The sequence below is a fragment of the Microtus ochrogaster genome, chromosome 2, assembly GCF_000317375.1.
Source record: "Microtus ochrogaster isolate Prairie Vole_2 chromosome 2, MicOch1.0, whole genome shotgun sequence".
Taxonomy (NCBI): Eukaryota; Metazoa; Chordata; class Mammalia; order Rodentia; family Cricetidae; genus Microtus; species Microtus ochrogaster.
This window is the reverse complement of record NC_022010.1, coordinates 36,230,404-36,253,307: the sequence shown is the minus strand read 5'-3', so window position 1 is coordinate 36,253,307 and position 22,904 is coordinate 36,230,404. Positions and strand designations below refer to the sequence as shown.

The following is a 22,904-nucleotide window of genomic DNA, read 5'->3' as shown; positions in this document are numbered from 1 at the left end:
TCTGGGGACAGAAACTAGATCGGTGGCTGCTAGGGACTGGGAATAGGGAAGGCTGGTAGAGCAGAATGAAACCACTTCGAGAGAGTATTGAAAATTATCAATATCATAATAGCGCTAGTTACACTGTCAAATTCATTTTTCAAAGCTCCTAGACTCCATATATTAAAATCCTTAATTATATGTAACTATACATGAATAAAAAAAATAAAAACAACAATTTAAAAGTGCATGTCAAGACTTGGCTTTGATTGTAAACCTGGAATGGGGAAAGGATTTGCTCATGGACCTTTTTCAATGCCTTTTCTGCACAATCTCCACAGACTAAAATTGTACCCATCATTTAAAGCCTCAATTGGACATTCCACCTCCGGACGTAGCTGTCTGTTCTCAGTTGGAAGCAATTTCTCTCACTTTGAAATCTCTATAGCATTTCCTCCGGACCTCTTGTACCACTGACCACTTTCTACCTCGTGTAATTACTATTTCAGGATGCGGCTGATCCACAGCCTGACTGTGAACTCCAAGCCAGAGCCCAGGTCCTGCTCACTTGGCATGGTGCCCAGCACAGAGTCTAGTATACAATGAGTTTCTAAGCCGGGTGGGCTGAGGGAGCACATAGTAAAGGCAGAGGTCAAACAGTGGCCCAGAAATGAAAGTACATGTTCTGTCAGGACTGCCTGCCACATCTGCCATGTGTCCCCCTACATCACAATCTCACAACTAACACAAAGCAAGAAACAGCTGCCGTCGACTATATCAGTGTATTCACACGTGAAATATTTACTGAGCACTTGCTCAGAGTAAAGCCTCTATTCATAACTAAAGGTAGAGGAATTGACCCTGTCCCCAGAGGGCTTTCATTCTATAGATGATTGACCTTATGTAACAAATTAAGTCAATAGGTAAATACTAAGCAATCAATAACCAATTGCTGTTTGAATGGGTGCACTATGGAAATACTGGCAGTCTGAAGGGCTCTCCATAATGATATCACTAATTTTTGGCTTTTGGTGTTTAGTGGTATAGCAGATGTGTCTTGGGCAGTTAAGTATGAGAGGCAAAGCTTAAAGAAATACATGTGAAGATGTGAAGGAATAGCTTATCTCAAGATGGACATGGTGTACATGGTTTCTGAAAGAAACCCAGGGAGTGGAATAAGAATAAGGCTGGAGAGATGGACCCTTGGGTAAAGGTTCCATGCCTGGTGATCTTGAGTTGTTCTCTGAAATGTGTGTCCTCCATGGTGCACTATGGCATAGATACACACACACACAAACACACACACCGTGATTTAAAAAAAAAAAACCACAGTGAAACGTAAAGACATTGACATTCCAGAATGCCAGATAAGGATCTGAATACATAGTCTTAAGGACCAGAGGTACTGAAAATAAACTCTGAGACTAGTAAGAACACTATCTGGATTTTCATCCATTGAAGTGCTTGATCTAAAATATTTTAAATAGATAACTAGCCGGTTTGTTGTATAGAGAACGGAGTACAAGGGAAAAGAATGAAGGCATCATGAAAGTATTGCAAAAAAGTCAGTCGAGTAACAATACGGTGGAGTTGGAAGTGGGATGAGTCAAGCGGGCAAAATGGACTGAGTCACAGGACAGAAACGGCAAACTGATGAAAAGAGAAAAGAAAGAGAAAGTGACTTTGTTCAGTGGCTCTTGTTTCTCCACTTGTATCTCCTCACATGGTGGCTGGATGGGAGGTACTTCATGGTGCCTAAATGCGGACTTCGGAGGAAAACTTCCCCAGCTGGGTCCCTACTTCCACCACCTGGGTTCTGGGTATTGAGGGCATGTGCCTTCACCCACAAAGCCATCTTTGCAGCATGGCTCGGAGGCTCTTGAGCCTCAAACATTTCGATTTTATTTATCTGTTTAGCTATTCATTTCAATCTCAGTGAGGTTGAGTCAGAAGGAGCTGAAAGATTTTACAAAGACAGACAGATTCTCAGAGCTTAAAACAGTTTGCCCCAAAACACCCAGCAAATCACTGAGACACTGGTACCTCTGCATCAGATATGTTATGCTTCTATTGCTCTACATTCTTAATGCAAAACAATAATAGTAATGGCGTTATCCATGAATCACAGCAATTAACAAAAGATTTTCATACAGAAAACAAGCACAGGGGAGTCCTGGTGATGTAGAATAAAGGAGCTGCATCTCTGTTGCTCATTTTGTTTTCTGTGTTAATAGATGCCTCGGTCTTCTGCAATTATACTAAAATTGCAAGTGAAAAATACGTCAGAACTGACTTGGAGTCCCCCAGGACAGAAGGAGTAGCAGAGAACCCTGGGACCTGGTCTGCATCCAGCAACTGACTGGGGAGGCGCTGCTGGCTGCCCTTTGGCTCTAAGAACACTGATAACTTAAAAACACTGAGAACACAGGTCTTTTCTGGGCTGAGGTTTATCAAAAATGGAAATGAGGATGCCTGTAATCAAAGACCCTTTCAATGCAGAAGTCTCAGTCAGAACCTCAGCACAAGGAACTGTTGGTACGTACTCATTTACCATCTACTGACTCTATGATGTCTAATTTCTGGATCATTCAACAGAGCATCTGTTGTCTTTCGTTGATAACAGAAAACTTTCAAACATATTATCTCTTGATATCTTTATAACAAGTCTGCTTTGAAGGCATAACCACTATTGTCTTCATTTTTCTGTTAAGTATAAATACCCATTTGGGTTTACATCCATGGGAACTGAAACCATGCTCATGTTCACGGCCACAGTCATCCCTACATCCAAATTCAAAAATACCATACCAAAACATACATCAAAAAAAAAAACGCTTGTTTTTTGATGCAATGTAGTTTTTAATAAGGATCCCATTCTATAACCTGATACTAACCCACTATCTGAGGTTTTTAGAAGTACTACAGCAATAACAACAGCAAAAGAAAAGTTGATATGGTGGCTCACATTTAAAATCCAAACACTTGGGAAGCTACGACAGGAGGATTGTCGTGACATTTAGACTAGTCTGGACAACACAGTAAGTTTTAGGCCATCCTGTGATACTGTGAGAGACTGTGTCTCAAAGGAAGAAAAACTGCATGCACAATAGTAAAATCACCTTGCTGAAAAGCTTGGTAGTTATTCAAAGGTTAAAAATGAAGTAATTTTTATGCCCAGCCTAGCAATTCTCTTTCTTGGTAAATAACCAAGAAAAATAAGAGTGCGTGTCTACATGGAAGCTTAAACAAATGCTCATAGCAACATTGTTCTTTATAGCCACAGAACAGAGACAACGTTCTTGTCTATCAATGACAAATGGATAAAAGGAAGAATATTATCTGCTAATAAAAGGTTGTGAAGCATGGAATTATTTCAGAGACCTTTCATTAAGTGAAAACATTGTGCTATGAACCTATCGCAAAAGTCACCTATATGACTTTTATGATTCCATTTATGAAAGGATCCTGAATACGCAAATCTATAGAGATATAAATTAGATTAAATTAGATTAGTTATTGATAAGGGTAGGGGGAAAGGGAGTAAGGAAGGTTTCTTACAGTGATAGGACGTTCTAAAATTAGACTGTGGTGGAAACTGTAGGATTAACATGTCTGATTGTATTGTTTATAACACAGGGCACTTATGGAGAAAATTTTACATAATGTCCTTAGTAGACAAACGGTATGGAGTCCCACAGGTCAAAGAGCAATGGTCCTGGCCAGAGTATGATTCTGTTTTTTTATTGACTCTCTGTGTGTCCATGGCTGAATCACTGAACCTCGACAAGCCTGTATTGCCTCTTCAGAATAATGCTGTATTTCACAATATTTTCCCAAGGATCAAGCATTTTTGAACTGAAAAATACTTAATTATGTTATTTACCACTTTGGTAACTAGTGAGTAGAAAATAATGTGAATATCTCTTGCCCATGGTAAAAAACAATATTACATATGTTCATTGCAATGGAGAAAGAAATTCAGGAAGGCTGACAGATGAAGGAAAAAGTAGTTATTTGTTTAACTCATACATAATCAATGTCTACAGAAATTGAAAATGTTGACAGTTGGCTGAGCAAACCCTGCAGTATGATTTTTGTCTACACAGTACAAAAACAACCAACCAAACAACCAGCCGAACAAACAAAAACAAATCAAACCAGAAAACTGCCTGTGATCAAATGGAAATGTTTACAAATATAAATAAGTGAGGTAAGAATCTGAGCAGTTTGGAGACCAAGTACCCCAAATTAGAAATGTTGATGAACAAAAATGAGGACACACTGATAGCAACTTCTAAGTGTTTGCTTAGTTAATATTTGATTTCATGAACTTACTACATACTTAACCAATAGCCACAGTTGTAGGACAGAAAAATAATAGGCATAGCTCTTGTTCCTGACAGATCATCTTGTTAGTCTACCAAGATAATCACATGGAGACGGAATGATTTCGGGACTAGGAATTCTTAGCAGTGTAGCTTATCGGGAGGAACTATGGTTAATGCTTTACCACCTGCCACCACTGCACCAGGTTGGCCATCCTGATTCAGCCAGGCAGTTCTCACTCTTTCCTACTTCTGAAGACTAACTCAGTCTTTATTTTCAATGATAAGTACAAGAGAAGTGTGATTGATTAGGACAATAAGTAAAGTTATGCTAAGTGAGAAAAGCAACAGCAATGTTCTGGCTCCTAAAGATAGCGCCAGCAGGTTCTATAGCCACATGCATGCTAGCATCACTGAGTAGACTCAGGGGGTTTAAAAAGAAGACAAAGGGAATGATTTCAAGGTTGTGGGGGAAGAAATGGGAGGAGGGGCTGAAAGAGTAATAAGGGGAGGAGTCCAAGTGGGTGATCACTTTCAAAATTGTGTAAAATTCTCAAAGAAGTAATTAAAATGTTAAACAAAAGAGATCATGAAGCTGGAAGGGAAAATAGTGTGGCCTATGGAGGTGCTGGAAGGGAGGAAGCAGGGGTTGAATTTGATCAAAACACATTATATATATTTATGATATTCTCAAACAATCAATTTGAAATAGAAAATGGGGAGAAAGGGAGGGGGCGAAGGTCTGTAATTTCATGCTTTGGCCTCTCTGCCTCTGTGGTGGGCTATTAATGCAGCTGGGAAGACAGAAGGGTGATAATTTGAAGCATGGCTTTGCCCATTTCTACAGGATTAATTCTTTCGAAGAAGGCAATTTGAAAACGCTGACAACTTGATAGCTGGATCAAAAAGATCTGAAAAATTAACAATTGGAACAAAGCAGTGTTTCCCAACTCGAGGAAACAGCTGATAAAGTCTTACAGTCTTCTGCTTTACCATAACTGATTTAAAGCTGGGAAACTGGGGGGAGGGGATCTGACTATCACATCAGCAAATGTAAGTGTAGACTATTTCCTTACTGGCTCTCCAGCATAGCACCTTACTTTCTGAATGAATATTTCAGGTTTTCCATGTTACCAGTTTTAAGCATCCTAGGAAAACCCAGGTGTGAAGGTGTCTTTGTTTCTTTTCTTCCTGAAAGCTTCATGTCAAGGTTAAAGGGAGGAGTTCTGGAGTTCTGGTAACATCTTTGACACAAAGAACAAGGTGTCCTGCACACAGCCATCTCAGTCATCAGTCACGTTATCCTTGCATATGGCTCATCGTGACCTGAAGGCACTAGCTAGGACTGTACTCATTGATGTCTGACAACTCAAGGACTTAGAAAACAAACTCCTTACTGTTGCTTTCACTTTACCTTTTAAATTAACATTAAATTTATTCTAGGTAGCCAACTTATTATGTTCTTTTTTATTTCCATTCAATTTTTTTTCTTTTTAATCCTGAGTGGACTTTATATCTGTAGAATTGCGTTTTATTGCAAAAAGCTCCTTGCATTGTGATATCATTAATCTTTCCACATATCTATATTTTCTTAATTTTCACTTGTCATACAGACCATAGCATTTTTAAGCATTTCTTGTTTTGTGTGGATGAGAAGTTTGCCCGCATGTATGTCTGCACCACATGTCTGTCTGGTATCCATAAAGACCAGAAGAGAGCAATGGGTTCCGAGAACTGGAGTTCCTAGAGCAGAGTGTGCTGCCATGTGTGTGTGTGCCAGGAATGGAAGCCAGGTCCTCTGGAAGAGCAGCCAGTACTCTGAACTGCTGAGCCATCTCTCCAGCCCTAGTTTATAATAATTTGATGCCCCACTAATGATTTCCAAATCTTTATGTTGTTAAAAATATCGAATGATTTTGTTTAACTTTGATAATATATTCATGAAAACATTTTTAAACCAATCCCAACGTCTTAAAAATATTTGATTCCAGTACAATTAGCAATTTATGTCTTCCCATTTGAATTTTGATACAATTGAGTTTAGATTTGATATAAACTTTAAGGCAGAAATTTTATTTTGAATAAAATTATCAAATATCCAAATAAATCTTTTGTCACAGACAGAATGATACCCATGGCACTACCAAACACAGAGCTAGCTTCTTTTCTTTTTGGATTTTTGATTTGGCTTCAGTTTGGGCCTCTGAAGTGTTCTTATCCACTCAAGAATTCATCATAAAACCAGTTTACTTTAAAATGCAGCATTTCTATGCATTTTACGCTAAAAGAGTTAATTAAAGATCTTGTGTACCGTGGAAAACCCAAGTCTTCCCCAATCCATTTTCTATATAATATTAGCACAAATACTTAATTACTAGATGGATAAGACCAGGACACTGCTCAAATCATTCAGTATATTCTCACTGCATTGATGGAAATTGTCAGAACATCTCTGGACCCTGGCTACTTCATTTTCATTCCACACGTTTTACTCCCTAATTGCTGAAGCTCCAATAACATTCCAGAGTGAGCCCATGCCTCAGGGAATCTCTTCACACTTTCTGGCCCACTGCTATTCCTTACACATTGCATGCAGCAGATCTTTATCATCCTTCAACTCTTAATAGAAGAACCATATCATCTTAAGTAAATCCTTCTTTCCTGGTTACCACACAAGAAAAAGTATGACTGCTGCCAACTTTCCAACTAGATAATGCTCTATGGATGGCCACTGTGAGATTGTTATAAATTCCTTATTTGCTTCATTTTTTCAGTCTCAACCTATTCCCCAAACTGTATGCACCCTAACCCCAGAGAAAATTCCTGCTCTCCTAACCAGTAGAAATAAGCAGAACTTCTGCACATAATCACACAGGGTGAATGAATGGACAGATGAGTAAAGGAGTCAATGGGTCAATGCAAAATGCCTTATTTGTTTTCCCACTTCCATTATGCACACCTTTGTGTAATGGGTGCCCGGAAAACACTTGAGGAACAGGTGTTTCAACAAAAAATTTCAGCCTCTCCAGACGTAGAGAGGGACGAACACCAAAGGGGACGCGTTCTCAGATTGGGGTGCACAGATATTTAGTCTATTTCTATTAGTAACAAGACAATATAATAAACAAAACAAAGGAAAAACTCACATTGTGGAAAAAAAAGTATTACATGTTTTAAATGAATAGATGGGCTACTGAGAGACTGGGTTCTTAGGACTCAAGAGGGTTTAAGCTTGACTTGATGCTGGGGTTTCACTTTGTGAAGCTTCCCAGCCTACCTGTGAATAAATGGATGATCATCTCTCCAGCTCATGTGTGTGTGTGTGTGTGTGTGTGTGTGTGTGTGTGTGTGTGTGTGCACTTGCCAAGTCCAGGTGACAGTTATGCTAGCTGTTTTGTTGCAACATGTAAAAAAAAATGACAGTTTCTGAGAAGCATAAACCATTCCAATTCCATCAGAAATAACCTAGAACTTGGAGTAAAACCACAACGAAATTTCAAAATTCACACCCGATCACTGCCAAAGTCTGCAGAAAGAGACTGGCATTTTTAGAATGAAAAGAATTTTCTAGAACTATACACTTACTGGGAACTGAAAAAGAAAATATGTTTCTGAGCTGCATACTAAACTCTGCTTATTGAGGCTCTACCATCTTGGAGGAGGAACAGAGCCTCCATTGGTTGGGTAAAAAAGAAAAGCCCTGCACTGTGGGTATCATCTTTGAGTTGGCCCTGGAGAGATCAAATGACTAGCTAACCTGAGAACACCCCTGTAGCATCCTGAAGCTAACAGCCCCACCTCTACACAAACCCATGGGGTTCATCCTGAGACACCCCCCATGGATTCAACTGCAAAGGTCTTCTTGCTCACAACTTCTATCCTGTAGGAAATGTTCACAGACTTGAAAACATTATCTTCAATGTGAATGAAAACAAAAGAAAAAAAAAGAAGTATGCTGTCTATGTCTTAAGAAGAGGCAGGCAAAAAAAAAATGAAAGAGAATTTGCATCATAAATACACATCTATGCTTTCTGTTTTTTCATGGGTGTGGAATTACTTTCCAAATGTGTTTTTTAGGCCTTCAGTTATTGACAGGTTACCTGTGGTTGGCAGAGTTTAAAAATTAAATGTCTTCATTGAAAGAATCCAGTATTAGCAACACATTTAAATGCTGTGCTTCTCGAGCAGAAACACTGCATTACTCCTCACTAGTTGTAGTGAAATTGAAACAATTAAATCATTTTACTGAACCTGGAGTACCTTATGGGTAAAGACAGAAGGAAACGTCCCTCTAGGCCAACCATGCCGATTAATATAACATTATATACACTGTACTTCATTTAACATTATTTCCTTTATCTTCCTTTCTTTCAATCATACACACAAACTCACATGCACATACACCATAGAATTGTTACCCATTGAAGGAGATTTAAAGTCATGTATATCTTAGCATGATCCCCTTTTCCTTCAATGATTAAACATTTCAGTATCCTATACTGTCTCACGGTTCTTGCTGATATCATCAGTTATTTGCTGTGTTCTGGATGAGACAAAGAACATTTTTAATAACATGATATTTAAAGCTATAAATGTAGGATAACGAAGCCTTTACTTTAATGAAGCAACTAAGAACAATAGCTTTTCTTCTCTTTTCCCCGAAAGTCCCTTAGCATCTCAGTGACCTTATACATAATGAGAGGGAGGGATTCCTCCAACACTTCCATCTACTAATTATTCCATTGCCATTTCCAAGTTTTCAACATTCTCCAGAAGAGGCTACATTCTCTGCCTAGACCCCAGTAGAAACTGAGTTCATACAGAAACTTCCTCAATACATTACCTCCAGGAAAGACTGCTGAGCATCAAGTACAAGCAGACAAGCAGTAGCAGATTACTTTGCTTCTAAAACATGAACATGCAAAAGATGATCCAGGGTCCTACACTGTCTCCAGCTGTCACTTCTTCCATCAAGTTTGCCAAGGCCATGCAAAGCTCTAGGGACTGTCAATCTCTGCTGTTTATCTCCTTCGGAGGGAAAGTGTTCTCGACTGACAGAGCCTTTCCACTGGAGATGAGGACAGCTCTCACAACTGGAGGGGTACACAGTGTCAGGGAACCATGTAACAGCTACCACATAAAGAGTTTTCTTTCATTTTTAAAGCAAGAAGGAACAAGAATGTTTAAAGGGGGAAAAACTAGAAAGACTTAATTGTTCAAAAAGGAAACCAGTCAGGACAAAGCTTCTGGTAAATGTGAAAAATGCAGTTAGATGGTTTCTGAAATCTGAAAAATCATGAAGGTAGATTTACATCAAATCTACAAATATATTAGTAAAAGACTATCCTTTTATCTCTATTTTTAATCTGCATTTTGATCTCTCTCACACTTTTCCTCTTTCTTTTACCTCTTCATTCTCCTCCCTCCCTTTTCTTTCATCTACCTTTATCTTGAGTGAACAGTGAGAAATTCTGGAGAGGCACTTAAAATCAAACTATGGATGTCAAAATATCCAGCAGAAGAGAAATTCAATTTTCTCCGGGAGAGCAAATAAATCAAGAGTCCAAAGAAAAGTAGAAGAAATTAGAAGGGGCAAATGAATGTTTTCTCTTGGCAGAAAAAGCGAAACTCGGTTCATTAACCAGCATTTGAACAGCCTGAACACCCAGAGAATCCAGAGAAAAACATACATGCATTTTAAACTAATCTGTTGGTGTGTCTGAGCCATAAGCAAGACTCTGGTGAACAATGAATGATTGCTTCTCCATGTGAAATAGGAAAATTGAAACTACCAAGAATAATAGTCAAAAGTAGATATAAGATGGTTGGGAATAATAATATGTATATTTGTGTTGCTTTAAAACACAGTAAAGTTTTGTTGTCCTTAAGTTGACTTGTATGCACATTGGAATCAAAGCACAACTATAACAAATTAATAAATGGTGATATTGATATATGAAAGTTACAAGTTACTAATGGGCACACTTGTGTCTTCTGTGTCCTTTGAAGTATATGCAATCTCCCTCTAGCCACTCAAGCAGGAAGGCAAAGAAAGGCAATTCTGAACACTGGCTCCTGGGGGTTTGTACAGCAGATATGAGGACGTAATGGTGGTGGTTCCTTCAATTTTTTTAATGCATCTATTTTCTATGTCTCTCAAACACAAAGTGCAAGAATCATGTTGTTGTTTTGGGTGTAAATCTGTTTTGTTCCCTGAAGAATTTGGTCAGCTAAAAGGAAAAGAAAAAATTTAAACCATAGAATAGAAATAGGCAGAAACAGGCCTGGCAGCGAGTTGCCTCTAAGGCCAAGCCTGGGAACTTTCAAATGGATTGCAATGGGGGAGAAACCTAGACTGCAGAAAGGAGAGAGGGGATTGAAGTCATGGCAATTTAAAGGGCACAACCATTCTTATGAACCCAGCCTTCCCATCTACAACACAGGCACTTGTAACCTCCCTCCAAAAACTGGGGTTTCTTATAACTAACATGGCCGTAGGAGGAAAGAATCAAGTCATTTTTCCAAACATAAAATTATCACTGGGACACAGAAGCTCTTTATTTTTAGAGTAAGTGTCAAACCAATCAAGTAGGGCACTCAATTCTCTTCTAAGTCTACGTAATATTCACCCATAGGAAGTAAATGGAATTTGAAAATAAGTAGCCGAGTGTTTCAAAATACAAATGCAGCCCGATCATAAAGGAGTGGTGAGATCTGCTCTCAGGCAAACTTTAGAGATGGGGTGGAATTCTCTAACTCCAAATGACCTTTAGGACTAAGAATAAAACGGAATGATATTCTTCATGCATTCTCTAAATGTTTGAACAAAAGTGCATAGAAACGAAGTGTTCAGTATGAGCAGCCGTGGGCAGCAGAGACAGGACTGAATGTCACAAGTACATTTGAATGCAGAGTGTTTGAAAATGCAACCTTGTATAAAACGAGGCCTTTGAGTCTGGTAGCAAATTGAATTCCTGGGAAAAGTTGAAAGAATCATTGCAGGGAATTAAGAATATTATACGTCTGATCAATTTTTGGTGCCTGATGATTTTATTACTTTTTTGCAACTTATGGTCTACAAGAGCTAGTTCCAGGACAGGCTCCAAAACCACAGAGAAACCCTGTCTCGAAAAACCAAAAATAAATAAATAAATAAATAAATAAATAAATAAATAAAAAATCAATAAATTTATCAAAGTAATAATTTTTGTCTTAAATAATAAATATATTTATTTATTAAATAACAATAAAAGACATTGAAGAAAAAATTCAAGATATAAGAAAATGGAAATGACTCCTATGTTCATGGATCAATAGAATTAATATAGTAAAAATGGCCATCCTACAAAAGCAATCTACAGATTCAATTCAATCCCCATCAAAATTCCAAAACTATTCTTCACAGATCTTGAAAGGAATTTGTTCAGCTTCATGTGGAAACACAAAAGACCCAGGTTAGCCAAATAATCCTGAGATTAAAGAACTGTGGAAGATATCAATATCCCCAATTTCAAAATGTACTGCAGAGCTGTAGTAATAAAATAACATGATATTAGTACAAATAAGTGAAATCTATCAGTCAATGGAATCAAACTGAAGACCTAGTCATAAATCCACACACCCATTGACAACTACATTTTCATAAAGAAGCCAGAAACACACAACGGGAAAAAGACAGCATCTTCAACAAATGATGCTGGTCAAACTTGTTATCTGCATGTAGAAGAATGCACATAGATACATACTTATCACCCTGCCAAAAAATATCAACTCCAAATGAATCAAATATCTCAACACAAAACCAGGTACAGTAGAGCTGAGAGAAAAGAAAGTAAGGAATATCCTTGAACTCTTTCACAAGAAAAGGGAAAGACTTTCTGAACAGAACACCAATAGTGCAAACACAAAGTTCCTCAATTAATAAATGGGACCTCATGAGACTGAAAAGCATCTGCCTGACAAAAGACATCAACATTCAGACAAAGATCAATTAAGCCTACAGAGTAGGAAAGATTTTTACAACCTGTACACCTGAGAGAGGGCTGGTATCCAAAAATATATAAAGAACTCAAAAAAGCTAGATAGCAAAACAAAGAACAAACAAACAAACAAAAGCAAATAACCCAATTCCAAACTGGGGAACAGATCTAAACAGAGAATTCTCAAATGAGGAAACTCAAATGACTGAGAAACACTTAGGAAATGTTCAACATCCTTAATCATCAGGGAAATGCCAATCAAAGCTTCTTTGAGGTTCCATCTCTCACCTGCCAGAATGGCAATGATCAAAAGTGACAGCTCGTGCTGCTGAGGAGGTGGAGTAAGGGAAACACGCATCTGTTGCTGGTGAGAGTACAAACTTGTAGAGCCAATGGAAAACTGATGAATGAATAATAAAAACCAAGAGACAAATTGGGGATCAACCTAAAGACCAGAAAAGCAAAGCAGCCAGCCACTGACTCTTCATAGTCATAATTTTTAATGTAAAAATACTATATGTCCCTCCAGAAAGAAAACAGATTTTTTTAAAAAAAAAATAGCTATTTGCAAATTTTGGAGAGCATATTTTTATTACATTTGCCTCCAGATCTTCTCCGTAACTTCTCTCAGATCCATTCCATCTCCCTACCATGCCACAACTTCATGTTCTCTTTGGTTTTGGTTTGGTTTAACTACAGTTCACTGGCTCCAATTTATGCTGCCTATATGTTTATAGGTGTGGCGCAGCCATCCACTGTCTTGTGGTGACCTACCAGGAGTCTTGAAGAACTGACTCTCTGAGAGGAGTTGACTGGACATAGCTCCTCAGTTACAGGCCGCGACTCACAAAGCTCTTCCCTCTCCGTGTTAGAACGTTGACTGGCTTAATCTGGTGCAGGCAGTCGCTCTAAGTTCATAAAGACAGTGACCCTAAAATGTCCCAAAGACACTAAGACAAAGCTTTCAAAAGCACACACTTCGGTATCCAATATATCTTTTCAGTTCCGGTTGTTTGTTTATGACTTAAACAGTCTCTTGTAGCCCAAGCTAGCCTCAAGTCTCAACACTGCTGTGTAACCAAGGATGATCTTGAAATTCTAATCTCTTTGCCCTTACCTCAAGTGGTAGGATTACACGCATGATCCACCATGGTCATTTTATGCAGCACAGGGGATCAAATTCTGGGCTTCATGTTTGTGAGGTAAGTACTATACTCACTTAGCTGACTCTCCCATCTCCTCAGCATGGCTTCACACTCGCCTCATAGATGCTTCACAGTACAGCATTCCCAGTTGAGGCGTCTTCCCCATTACAATCATGAACACACACAGCCAGGGATCCCCACACAAAGATAGGGTCCTTCAATTTTCTGTCATGAATAGAAGACAGCTACAGACCCCCTCCTTTCCTGAGGAGCCAGTGACTGTCCATAGCTGCTGAAGAAGGCATATCATTTTTCTCTAAAAGTTTAGCAGGGACTAGATGGGAAAATGACGGAAAAAGAAAGAGGATGCCACAGAGTAACAGAGGGTGAATATAATCAGAATTTATCATTAATATGTATAAAACCGTAAGACAATAAAGAAAAAATTCTCGGGCATTCTAAAAGGTTTGAGAGCTTCTCTGTGTCCTTGTGGCACCATATCTATTGCTTAGGTTCTTTTTTTGAATCTTGGAAAATAGACTCTCAGTTTCTTAAAAGAAGTATCACCCCATTTTCACATTGGACTCAATCATATAAAATGGTCAAACCCATGATCTTCACAATTAAAGTCATTGTTATAATTGTTATTAAAAGCTGATTAATTAGATAAGAAATATATATCCTAGATATGCCCATGGTACATAGTATTCTTCAATTTAAAACAAAGAAAGCTTGTAGAAGACATGGCTGGGCAGGTGGAGGCAGTGGTGTGTGGACCTGTCATTCTGAGCTTGCTCCTCAGATCCTGGGAGGGAACTTATGCAGAGATAGGTCCTCTGACCTTTATATACTTGCCCTCTGATGGATGTGAGTGTGCACACACACACACACACACAGAGGGGGGAGGAGGAAAAGGAGAGAGTAATAATCTGGTTGGGATCTACTAATGCTTTGGTTAGTTGATTGACTTTGGTTTTAGTTTGTTCATTTATATGCTTCAAAGCTTATTTATTTTAATTGCATGTATGGGTATTTTGCCTGCGCCTATGTCTGTGAGCAGCTTGTGTGCGCAGTGTCTGCAGAGAGCAGAAGAGGCGGGTCACAGTCCCTGGAACTGGAATTAGAGATTGTTGTGTGTCGCCATGTGATGCTAGAAACCAGGTCCTCTAAAGGAGCAGCCAGTAATCTTAACCACTGAGCCATCTCTCTAGCCGGGTTTGTTCGTCTTAAAGGTAAGAAATAGCACAGGAAGTGATGATGTAAATTTTTAACAGCGTCGAACAGCTCACAGAATAACTCTCAGAACTCGCACCCATGTCTCAATCACTAGGAAACCACAGGGTTTCCACTTGCTTATTTCATATTGAGTACTTTATGCACTACAAATCATCAGACTGTAAATTTCAATAAAACTTAATAAAGGGAATGTGACTTCCATTTGCCATATAAAGAAAAGATGATAGGGCTAGGGAGATGCCCTGTGGGGCGGGGTCAGAGCACTTGCCAGAAAACAAGAAAATCTGAGTTCAAATCTCTAGCACCCACAGGCAAAGCCAGGCATAGCCATATCCCCTGGATCCTGGTATTCAGGGGTGGAGACAGGCAGATCTCCTGCCAAGAGCATCTTCATGAGCTACATGTTGCACATCAGTCAAGTTCTAGATTCTTTCATCAATTACAAGGCTATCGTTCCTCTTCCAAGGACATGGGTGCAAATCTAGCCCTATATGTGAGCCATCATATCTGTGCTGACTTTGAAACAAAAAACGCACTTCCGCACACCTTGAGTGTGACCACGCATTTTGGGGAGATAATGCATTACCTATTTTTTTTTTAAATAGGACCTACATGAAAAATAATTTTGATCTGGTAAAATTTTCAAGTTCACCACCCTGGATGCTATTTTCAGTTTCTCTCCAAACCTGGAGTCAAAGGGTCCAACCAAATATCCCTTCCTACTCTGAGGCAGCTTTAGCTGTTCAGCTTTCTAGCATGCAGCTAACAGGAACAAACCAAAGAAGAGTGACAGGACAAAGGGACATTTTCCCTTCCAATTCCTGTAAGCGGGAACTCCTTCCAGCCAATAGTGGGAATGCCGAGAGCTCTAACTAGCAAAGAGGGAAGTGCTGAGGTTGGAAATGAGAATCGCAGTGATTTTCCCACCTGAAAGAAAATGGTCTGGAGGGAAGGGTAAAGACGTAACTGCTTAAGTAGACTGCACAAAAACCAGCAGGCAGTTCTTCAGTCATGAGCGAGGGCCTCCCTCACAATGGCGTCCCACTACTCTTCACATCAGAGCTTTCTCTGTGCATCGTTTATATTCTAGTGGAGCCCAAGTGAAGTGTATTTAATAAAAACAACAGGAGCCTTAGGAACTGAAGCGTGAGTGGAGACTGCAGTTATGCTGAACACTAGCTGTGTGCACTTAATTGATTTAGCCACATGGGACTTGAGTTTCTATTGGAAGAGACGGAGCTACAACAGCCGTGATCTGGTGTGAGGGCCAAGTGATCTTGAGTGTGTAAAGTGTAAATTGGTCTTAATGAAAAGGAGTTACATGACTTCTAAGATAACCACGTTTAATTATATTGTCACTAACATAATTATCCATGCCTTAATTACGCTTCTTTTTATTGTTGTTGTTGTTATGTTGTTATTAATATGATGAAAATGCTTCTTCCTCAGTTTTTGAAGATATGAAGAAAGCAGAGTTCATCTACCAGGAGATCACATTCTGAAATCAGGATTTTCTGCCTTGAAGGCCAGTTCACTGTGCAGGAACCTCATTGTAGGACAGTGAATTTGGGGTCCAGAGTGCCAAACCCCTGACTTGTGTCCTGGGAATCTAAAGTACTCTAGAGTACTCAGGATATTTCTGCTTTGTTGCTTATGTTAGAGTGTGCGTCCAATAAGAGGAGAAACTGGAGCACAGAGAGCCTCATGGAAGACCAATCAGTGTGCCCACATCTCCATCCCTGTCTATGGTGATGCCTTCATGTAAAAGACATTGACTGATCCCTCAAGGTCGCCATGATCCCTTTTATCCCCAGAGCCAGTTGCCCCTTTCATTTTTGTCAACAACGCTTCCTTTTTGTTCCTGTCCCTCCAATGAGGAAGTGCGGCACAGACACAGACACAATACACCTCTTCATAAGGAAGGCATGAGTGTGTGCCAGATGGGCCGAGGGGATTACAACATGTTTCCTCTCCCATGGTGACTCAATGGGGCTGGTATGAGAACGCATCTTATTCAAGCATGCAGCTTCCCCTGACAGAATTATGAGTCACAGTTCCTGGGGAGAAAGTGCACTTACCAACATTTGGGGGAAGGGGATCTTCGGGTGAACACAAAAAGGTCGCTCAGAAAAGCAGCTCCGCCAGGATAACCGGGCAGGCAGCTGACCTCACAAGCTTCTGGAAGCTTTGATCTCTCCACAGCAGTAGCAGTGGTCACCGCTCAATTTGACTTCCAGGTGTGGCACTTGACACTCTAATGGGAATCATTACTGTGGCTTCAAAGAGTGCCAACCGGAACTGTCCAGTTTGAGAAGAGGGGTTTCCAAGAGTTTAGAAACAAACAAACGAAATGAATAAATCTTCGCCTTCAAGTACCTTAAAATAAAGAGGGGGTGTGATCACAGAGGAAAAGAGAAAGAAGAAGAAAGGGAAGGGAGATTGGAAAGAAAGAGATGACAGGGGAGGAGAGGATAAGAAGAGGTTCAAAGGCAAATGACAGAAAAGTGGTACAGTGAAGTGTGCTGATGGAGTATTAGCAGATGATGGGAGATGCCAAAGCAACGCTAATGGGATACAGGAGAGTGATCGGCAGGGCCATTTTAACTTCAAACGGTCAAGGAAAGCCTCGGTGAGAAGATAACAGTCAATCAGGACTACGTCAAATGAAAATAAATTATAGGCTGGGGTTTTCATCATCATATTTAAGAATCACTACACCAAGTTCCTTCCAATCAAACAGATAAGCAATAGATGCTGGCATATTCGTGTGGCTCAGCTGTATGCTAGCACATCCCAGTTGGATCCTAGGCCTGGTTAAAACACAGCCTTTCCTCTGTGAAGTCCCACAGGGCCCACAAGTTTAGATATGATCTGTTCTTTCAGCTGTACTCTGTCCTAGTTACACCCTGTCTTTAGAGTTATTTTTGGTTTCTAATACAATGCTCTAAGTGGCATAGAAAAACTGAAATACACCCAGCAATGATGATCAGGATGGTAGGAGGGCTGAAATTCATGCCAAGTGAAGAGTCGAAGGCACATATTGTAGAACACTGGGGTCATGGTTACATAATGCTGATTTAACACTTCCAAAGGGTTCTCAAAGAGAATAGCCATTAAAGCAACGATAGTCAAAGCGCAGCCCATGGTGTTCATAGGAATTATACATAGGGATCTTTATTAAAATTAGGATCCCTGGGGTCCCTGTGTAAAAACCAAAGAACCTGTGCTTTTACATATTTTCTTTTTCAATCCTGAGGCTAAATCAAAGAAATATATGAAAATGACAGACTATTTCAGTCCTATGTGCAAGATTTTTTTTATAAAAATTTGATGAATCAAAAAAATAAAACAGTCTGCAATTATATGTTCACTGGGTAGAGCAAACCTGGGTGACAATGAGAAGCAATTTAGAGATGAGAGGAGGCATCAAAAGATGGGCTTTGGGATACCCAGCCTCATACCTCTGCTTATGTGGGATCCAGGACTATGGTTACTAACTTTGGTTACTCAAACTCCCTAAAGATCTTGGATGTATCCTCTTGCAAAGTCATATCCGAAGAAAGAAAGAACCTACCAGCGAATCCTTTGTTGCCTGTGCAGTTTAGATGCAGTTTGATTGAAACCATCGGTTTGTTTTGTTTTTTAGCATCCTACTGGACTGCTGACAAATGAGTCTTCTTTTGTGCAAGTATAAGTTTGAGAACTAGGTCGTGCTAGATTCCTGCTATTTCCTCCATAGCATTTAAGGTAAGAAGAAGGAGAAATATCCCGGAGGTTATGGAGTTGAGATCTCCCCTGTGTTTATACAAATCAGCTCTTTTCCTAAGTGTTCTAGACCCCTCATCCCCAAATTCTATTGCTCTTGCAGATAATTGACTCTGTGCAAGTACAGAAGACCACAGAATAAAATCAACATTGTGTTCTTTTAAGTTCCCCATGAGAAAGAGAGGACGCATGATCCTGGATGTTATCTTAATTTCAGTTATCTACCAAGCGCCACACACTTACCTGAGGCATGACTCTGCAGGATCCCATAGAAGGACAGACTCATCAAACACCAGAGTAGTCCCATCCTGTCAACATAAAAAGAAAGGTAAGGGAGGGTAGTTCTTCCCCGGAGAGTCTTAATAATCACTGGCAATTCGTGCTAACTAGAGGTCCAGAACAATCCCACGGGTTTCACAATATTAACAAGTTGTATTGTCAGAACCAGCAATGAAATTGGTAAGTTTTGTTTCACATTGTTCTTTGCCTTTGAATCCCCAAATTACATATTGATAAACTCAAACAAGTTTAAATAACATAACTGGAATCCCTTGACTAGAAAGGGGATCGGGCACCATTACAATCCAGCTGTGAGGCTCCTGAACTCTCTACTAATCCAGGAACTATAACTGGTATATTAAAAAAAAAGTTCATCTAGATTCTTTGACCTGTACTCACATTTCTGGCAGATGAATTTGACCCTCTTACCCTTCTTTAAGTTCCCTTCCCTAGTCTCAGCAGGAAATATATGTTATGATCAGGTACTTTTCTATCTTAGTGATGAATTAAAAATCTAGAGGGCCTGAATTCAGACAGAGTCTGCAGTCAGTCACATAGAATTTCATTCATATCATTGGGAAATATGGAAAGCTCCTGCCCTTCTTATGCACGGAAAAGACAAACGACTGGGCAGTAATCTCTATGATCTTTAGCTTTCTAATGATAACCAACAGGAACGGTCTACTAGCAAGATCCTGCTCCCATATATGGTTGTGTGGTCTTTAATGTAGAAGATTCAACAATTCTGTAAAGTGCATCTTTTTCTAGTCCTCTGGTCCTGCCTGACCAATGGGGAACTGTCTGCAGGGTTATAAATACAGAAATATGGAATGACTCAGACATTCCAGGCTCATGACTTCTGCCTTCTGGTTGATGAAAGCACCCATGCAAACATGCTTGGAGACATCTGGGAACTTGTCTACATCACACTTCTAGAAAACAACGGAGATCAGATTTTTTTTTATTTTATTTTTAAACTCTCATCAAGTGCAGGGAACCACATACCTAAAATGGCCAAAACCAAATACTTGACAGTATGACATAAACCATCAAAATGGGCCACATTTAAGACTACTCCATGGAAATAAAGGGTATGAATTGAAATCACCCGAACACCATCTGCTGTGTTGTACATCTTAGCACAAAATGCAAATCACTACCACCAACATTTATTATAGCAACAGACAGCCAAAAATCTCCAGTTCCTTCTTAAGGCTACCTATATAAATATCACAGGCGAGTTTCTCACAAAAGGTATCCCATGAAAACATCTTATCTCAAATATCAATTGCCATTTTCTTTCTGAACAACTGCTTTCCAAGCCTCACAACATTATCTTAAAATTTAGCTGTATCCATCCCTCACTCATTCCTTCAAAAAAGTACTTTGAAGGCTGGAGAGTGAGCATGGTGGTATAGCACTTCCATAACATATTCAATAACCAGGGCTTGAACCACAATACCATCTTCCTCCTAAAAGTATTACAAAAAAATTTAATAATAAGTTACAATAATCCAATTGCAGTGTATTTTAGTATGCATAATGCAGGGCCTTTATGAGACTGCTTTTCTGCTGTTAATAAACCCATGAAGACCACCTCAATGTCTTCAACTATGTATAAAATATACACATGCAGACAGACTAGAAATATGACTTATCAGACAGCGGGTATAGTAGTAAGTAGAGTCTTATGGGAACTTAAAATATGTACAAAAAGAATAAACTGCAGTACAAAGTCAATAAAAGATGAAAGAAAGCAGCCAATCAATATGATTAAATATGAGCAAAGAAAAGATTTCTCCAGCCAAAGACTGGGAAGACTGAACTCTGTGAAGAGTCTTTCACAGTAAGCAAGAACTGGGTGGTTATTGGGAATCGAGGCAGAAGGGAAAATATGGGGAAGTGGGGCTCTAGGAGAATAACATTTACAGATGAAGAAAATATGAGACCCAAGTATAAAATAGTCTGATAATAATTCTGTTTGGCTCAAGAACAGGGTACTAGAAAAAGAACTATAGATGATTGTTGGAAATCTGAAAGGGCCGAGAATAGAAAATGCCAACGCTGTGAAGGGCAGGCTAAAGACACGTGATTTAACTTAGGCAGCAAACAAGAGAACTGATGTCTTCTGAGTGGAGAAGTGCTACAGTGACAGAGTAGTGATCAGCTTATGCCTTAGGGAAGTCACTCTGCCACACACGGAGGGGAAGAATAATTTGGCCACTAAATTCTGTCTTGGAGTCATATTGGATCCTGAGTTCGTCACACAGTAATTGCTCTCCTGCTCGGTTTTTTTTTTTTTGTCATTGACATACTTGCTCAGCATGCCACCTATGTCCTCACCCAAGTCATTAATAAAAGTAATTAATAATTCTGCATCAATCCTTGTCAGCGTGAGCAGGAAGATTTTGCACTGCTGATTCGGAGCACAGCAGTTTCAGCCCCACTGCTCAGCTCTGCTAAAGTATTCTGACCTTCCTTATTGCTTTTGGCTATTTAACACATACACACACACAACTCTCTCTCTCTCTCTCTCTCTCTCTCTCTCTCTCTCTCTCTCTCTCTCTCACACACACACACACACACACACACACACACACACACACCTCTTTGGATTTTACCAATTCCCTGTTTGTAAGCTGCTGGATATGTAGAGCAACACGGAGAAGACATTCTAATTAGTGTGATTGAGGACCTTAATTGATATTCCCAAGAGTGACTAGATTATGCAGGATGGAGCATAGTCAGGTCACCAATAGAGAGCTAATCCAAAGATAACCTTTGTTCAAACACAAATCCAGGGTCAACCTTGCCCTGTGATGAATAAAACATCAAGCCTACAGAGCAGAAATTGGCTTCTGCAGCATGTTTTGACAGACTAAAGGTACCAAGGTTAGTGGAAGATGGCTGACTGGCCTGAACCTCTTTAAAAGGTGATGATCCATTTAATACTGGCTTTCATTCAGCCTTGGAATTTTGTTATTGAAAAAAAAAAGAGGAATACGCTTTTTAGTTCTTGTTTCTTAGAGTAGAAGGGGGCACTGAATCAGAGATGGAGAAACTGGCAGAAGGCAGCGAACTGTCTACTAACGCAAAGACTCACAGTGTCTGAATTATAGTTAGTTTTTCCTGTGGTGGTGTCTGTCCGATCCTGCTCTTGTTTCAGATAATAGAGACCTACATGTATTTCCAGACAACCTTTCCTGTTTCCCACTTCACTTTCTATCAGTACTACTCTGATGTTCAATGCCATTGTTTCTTAATATACAAACTTCGATGTATATATCATTTAGCAAGCAGTTTCAAATACAAGTTTAATTCTACATAGGTATAAAAATGTTATCAAGGATTTACTTTCTGCTCACTACTTTTATACCTGCATGAGAAACCTTCTTTGGCCACATTCTCTTGGGCTAATAAGCTCTGGCTCTCCTAGGCTTTGAGAAAGCCATCATGAATTCTCTCCCTGGACCAGCATCCTCAGTTTGCTGCCCCAAGGCTGTTTGTCATGCATTTGCTCAGGTTTCCCTCTGCACAATGGCACTTTCAGAGCCATGGAGTAATGATTTTCTGTGAGATGACTCTATGTATAATTGTATGTTCACGGAATGATCACCCCTGAATTCTCACTGAGATTTCAGTCAGTCTGGCCTCTGCCAGTTTTACTTCTCCCTTGGGCATAAATCTGATTTTACTTGCTTTATTCCTGCCTTTTTTTTAAGTGATCTAACCATGGAAAACCTGGCCACTACCACGAAAGCACAAATCTTAGATGTCCAAATCCATGCAGGGTGAATACTGCTACCAAAACACTTCCCTCAGTTCTATGCTATGTTTGTTAAGTCCATCCGTGGTTTCCCTTTCCAGTCTCTAAATTACAGATAAACCTGCATAGGTTTCCCATGAGCACACATCTGAGGCATGACAAGCAAACCTCTACCTTACCTCATTTTATTAAAAAAAAAAAGAATAGTATTTATTAAGGAATGAAGATTGGTTTTCATTCACCTTATATTGCCTTTTAGATAATTTGGACCCATAAGAGGGTCTCTGTGAGATAATTTCAGGAACCAATATTTACAAATAAGCAAGCTTTCCAACAAACTAACACAAAAGGCACTCATTAAAGGTAATATAAAAGAAGTGTGCTCTGCACACTCCTATTTATTTATTTATTTATTTAAGATTTATGTCTC

General features: G+C 39.4%; 1 protein-coding gene across 5 annotated transcripts in view; it reads right to left on the bottom strand.

Annotated features, from left to right (window-relative positions):
* Il1rap (interleukin 1 receptor accessory protein) overlaps positions 1–22,904 on the bottom strand; it is a 148,935-nt gene that overhangs the window by 85,389 nt on the left and 40,642 nt on the right. For all 5 annotated transcript variants that reach the window (XR_003378064.1, XR_003378065.1, XM_013351694.2 and 2 more), the window contains exon 2: positions 18,673–18,737. Coding sequence is in view for 3 of the 5 variants with exons in the window: in XM_013351694.2 (XP_013207148.1) it covers positions 18,673–18,736 (64 nt within the window). In the remaining 2 variants the exon portion in view is untranslated. The remainder of the gene's footprint in view (positions 1–18,672; positions 18,738–22,904) is intronic.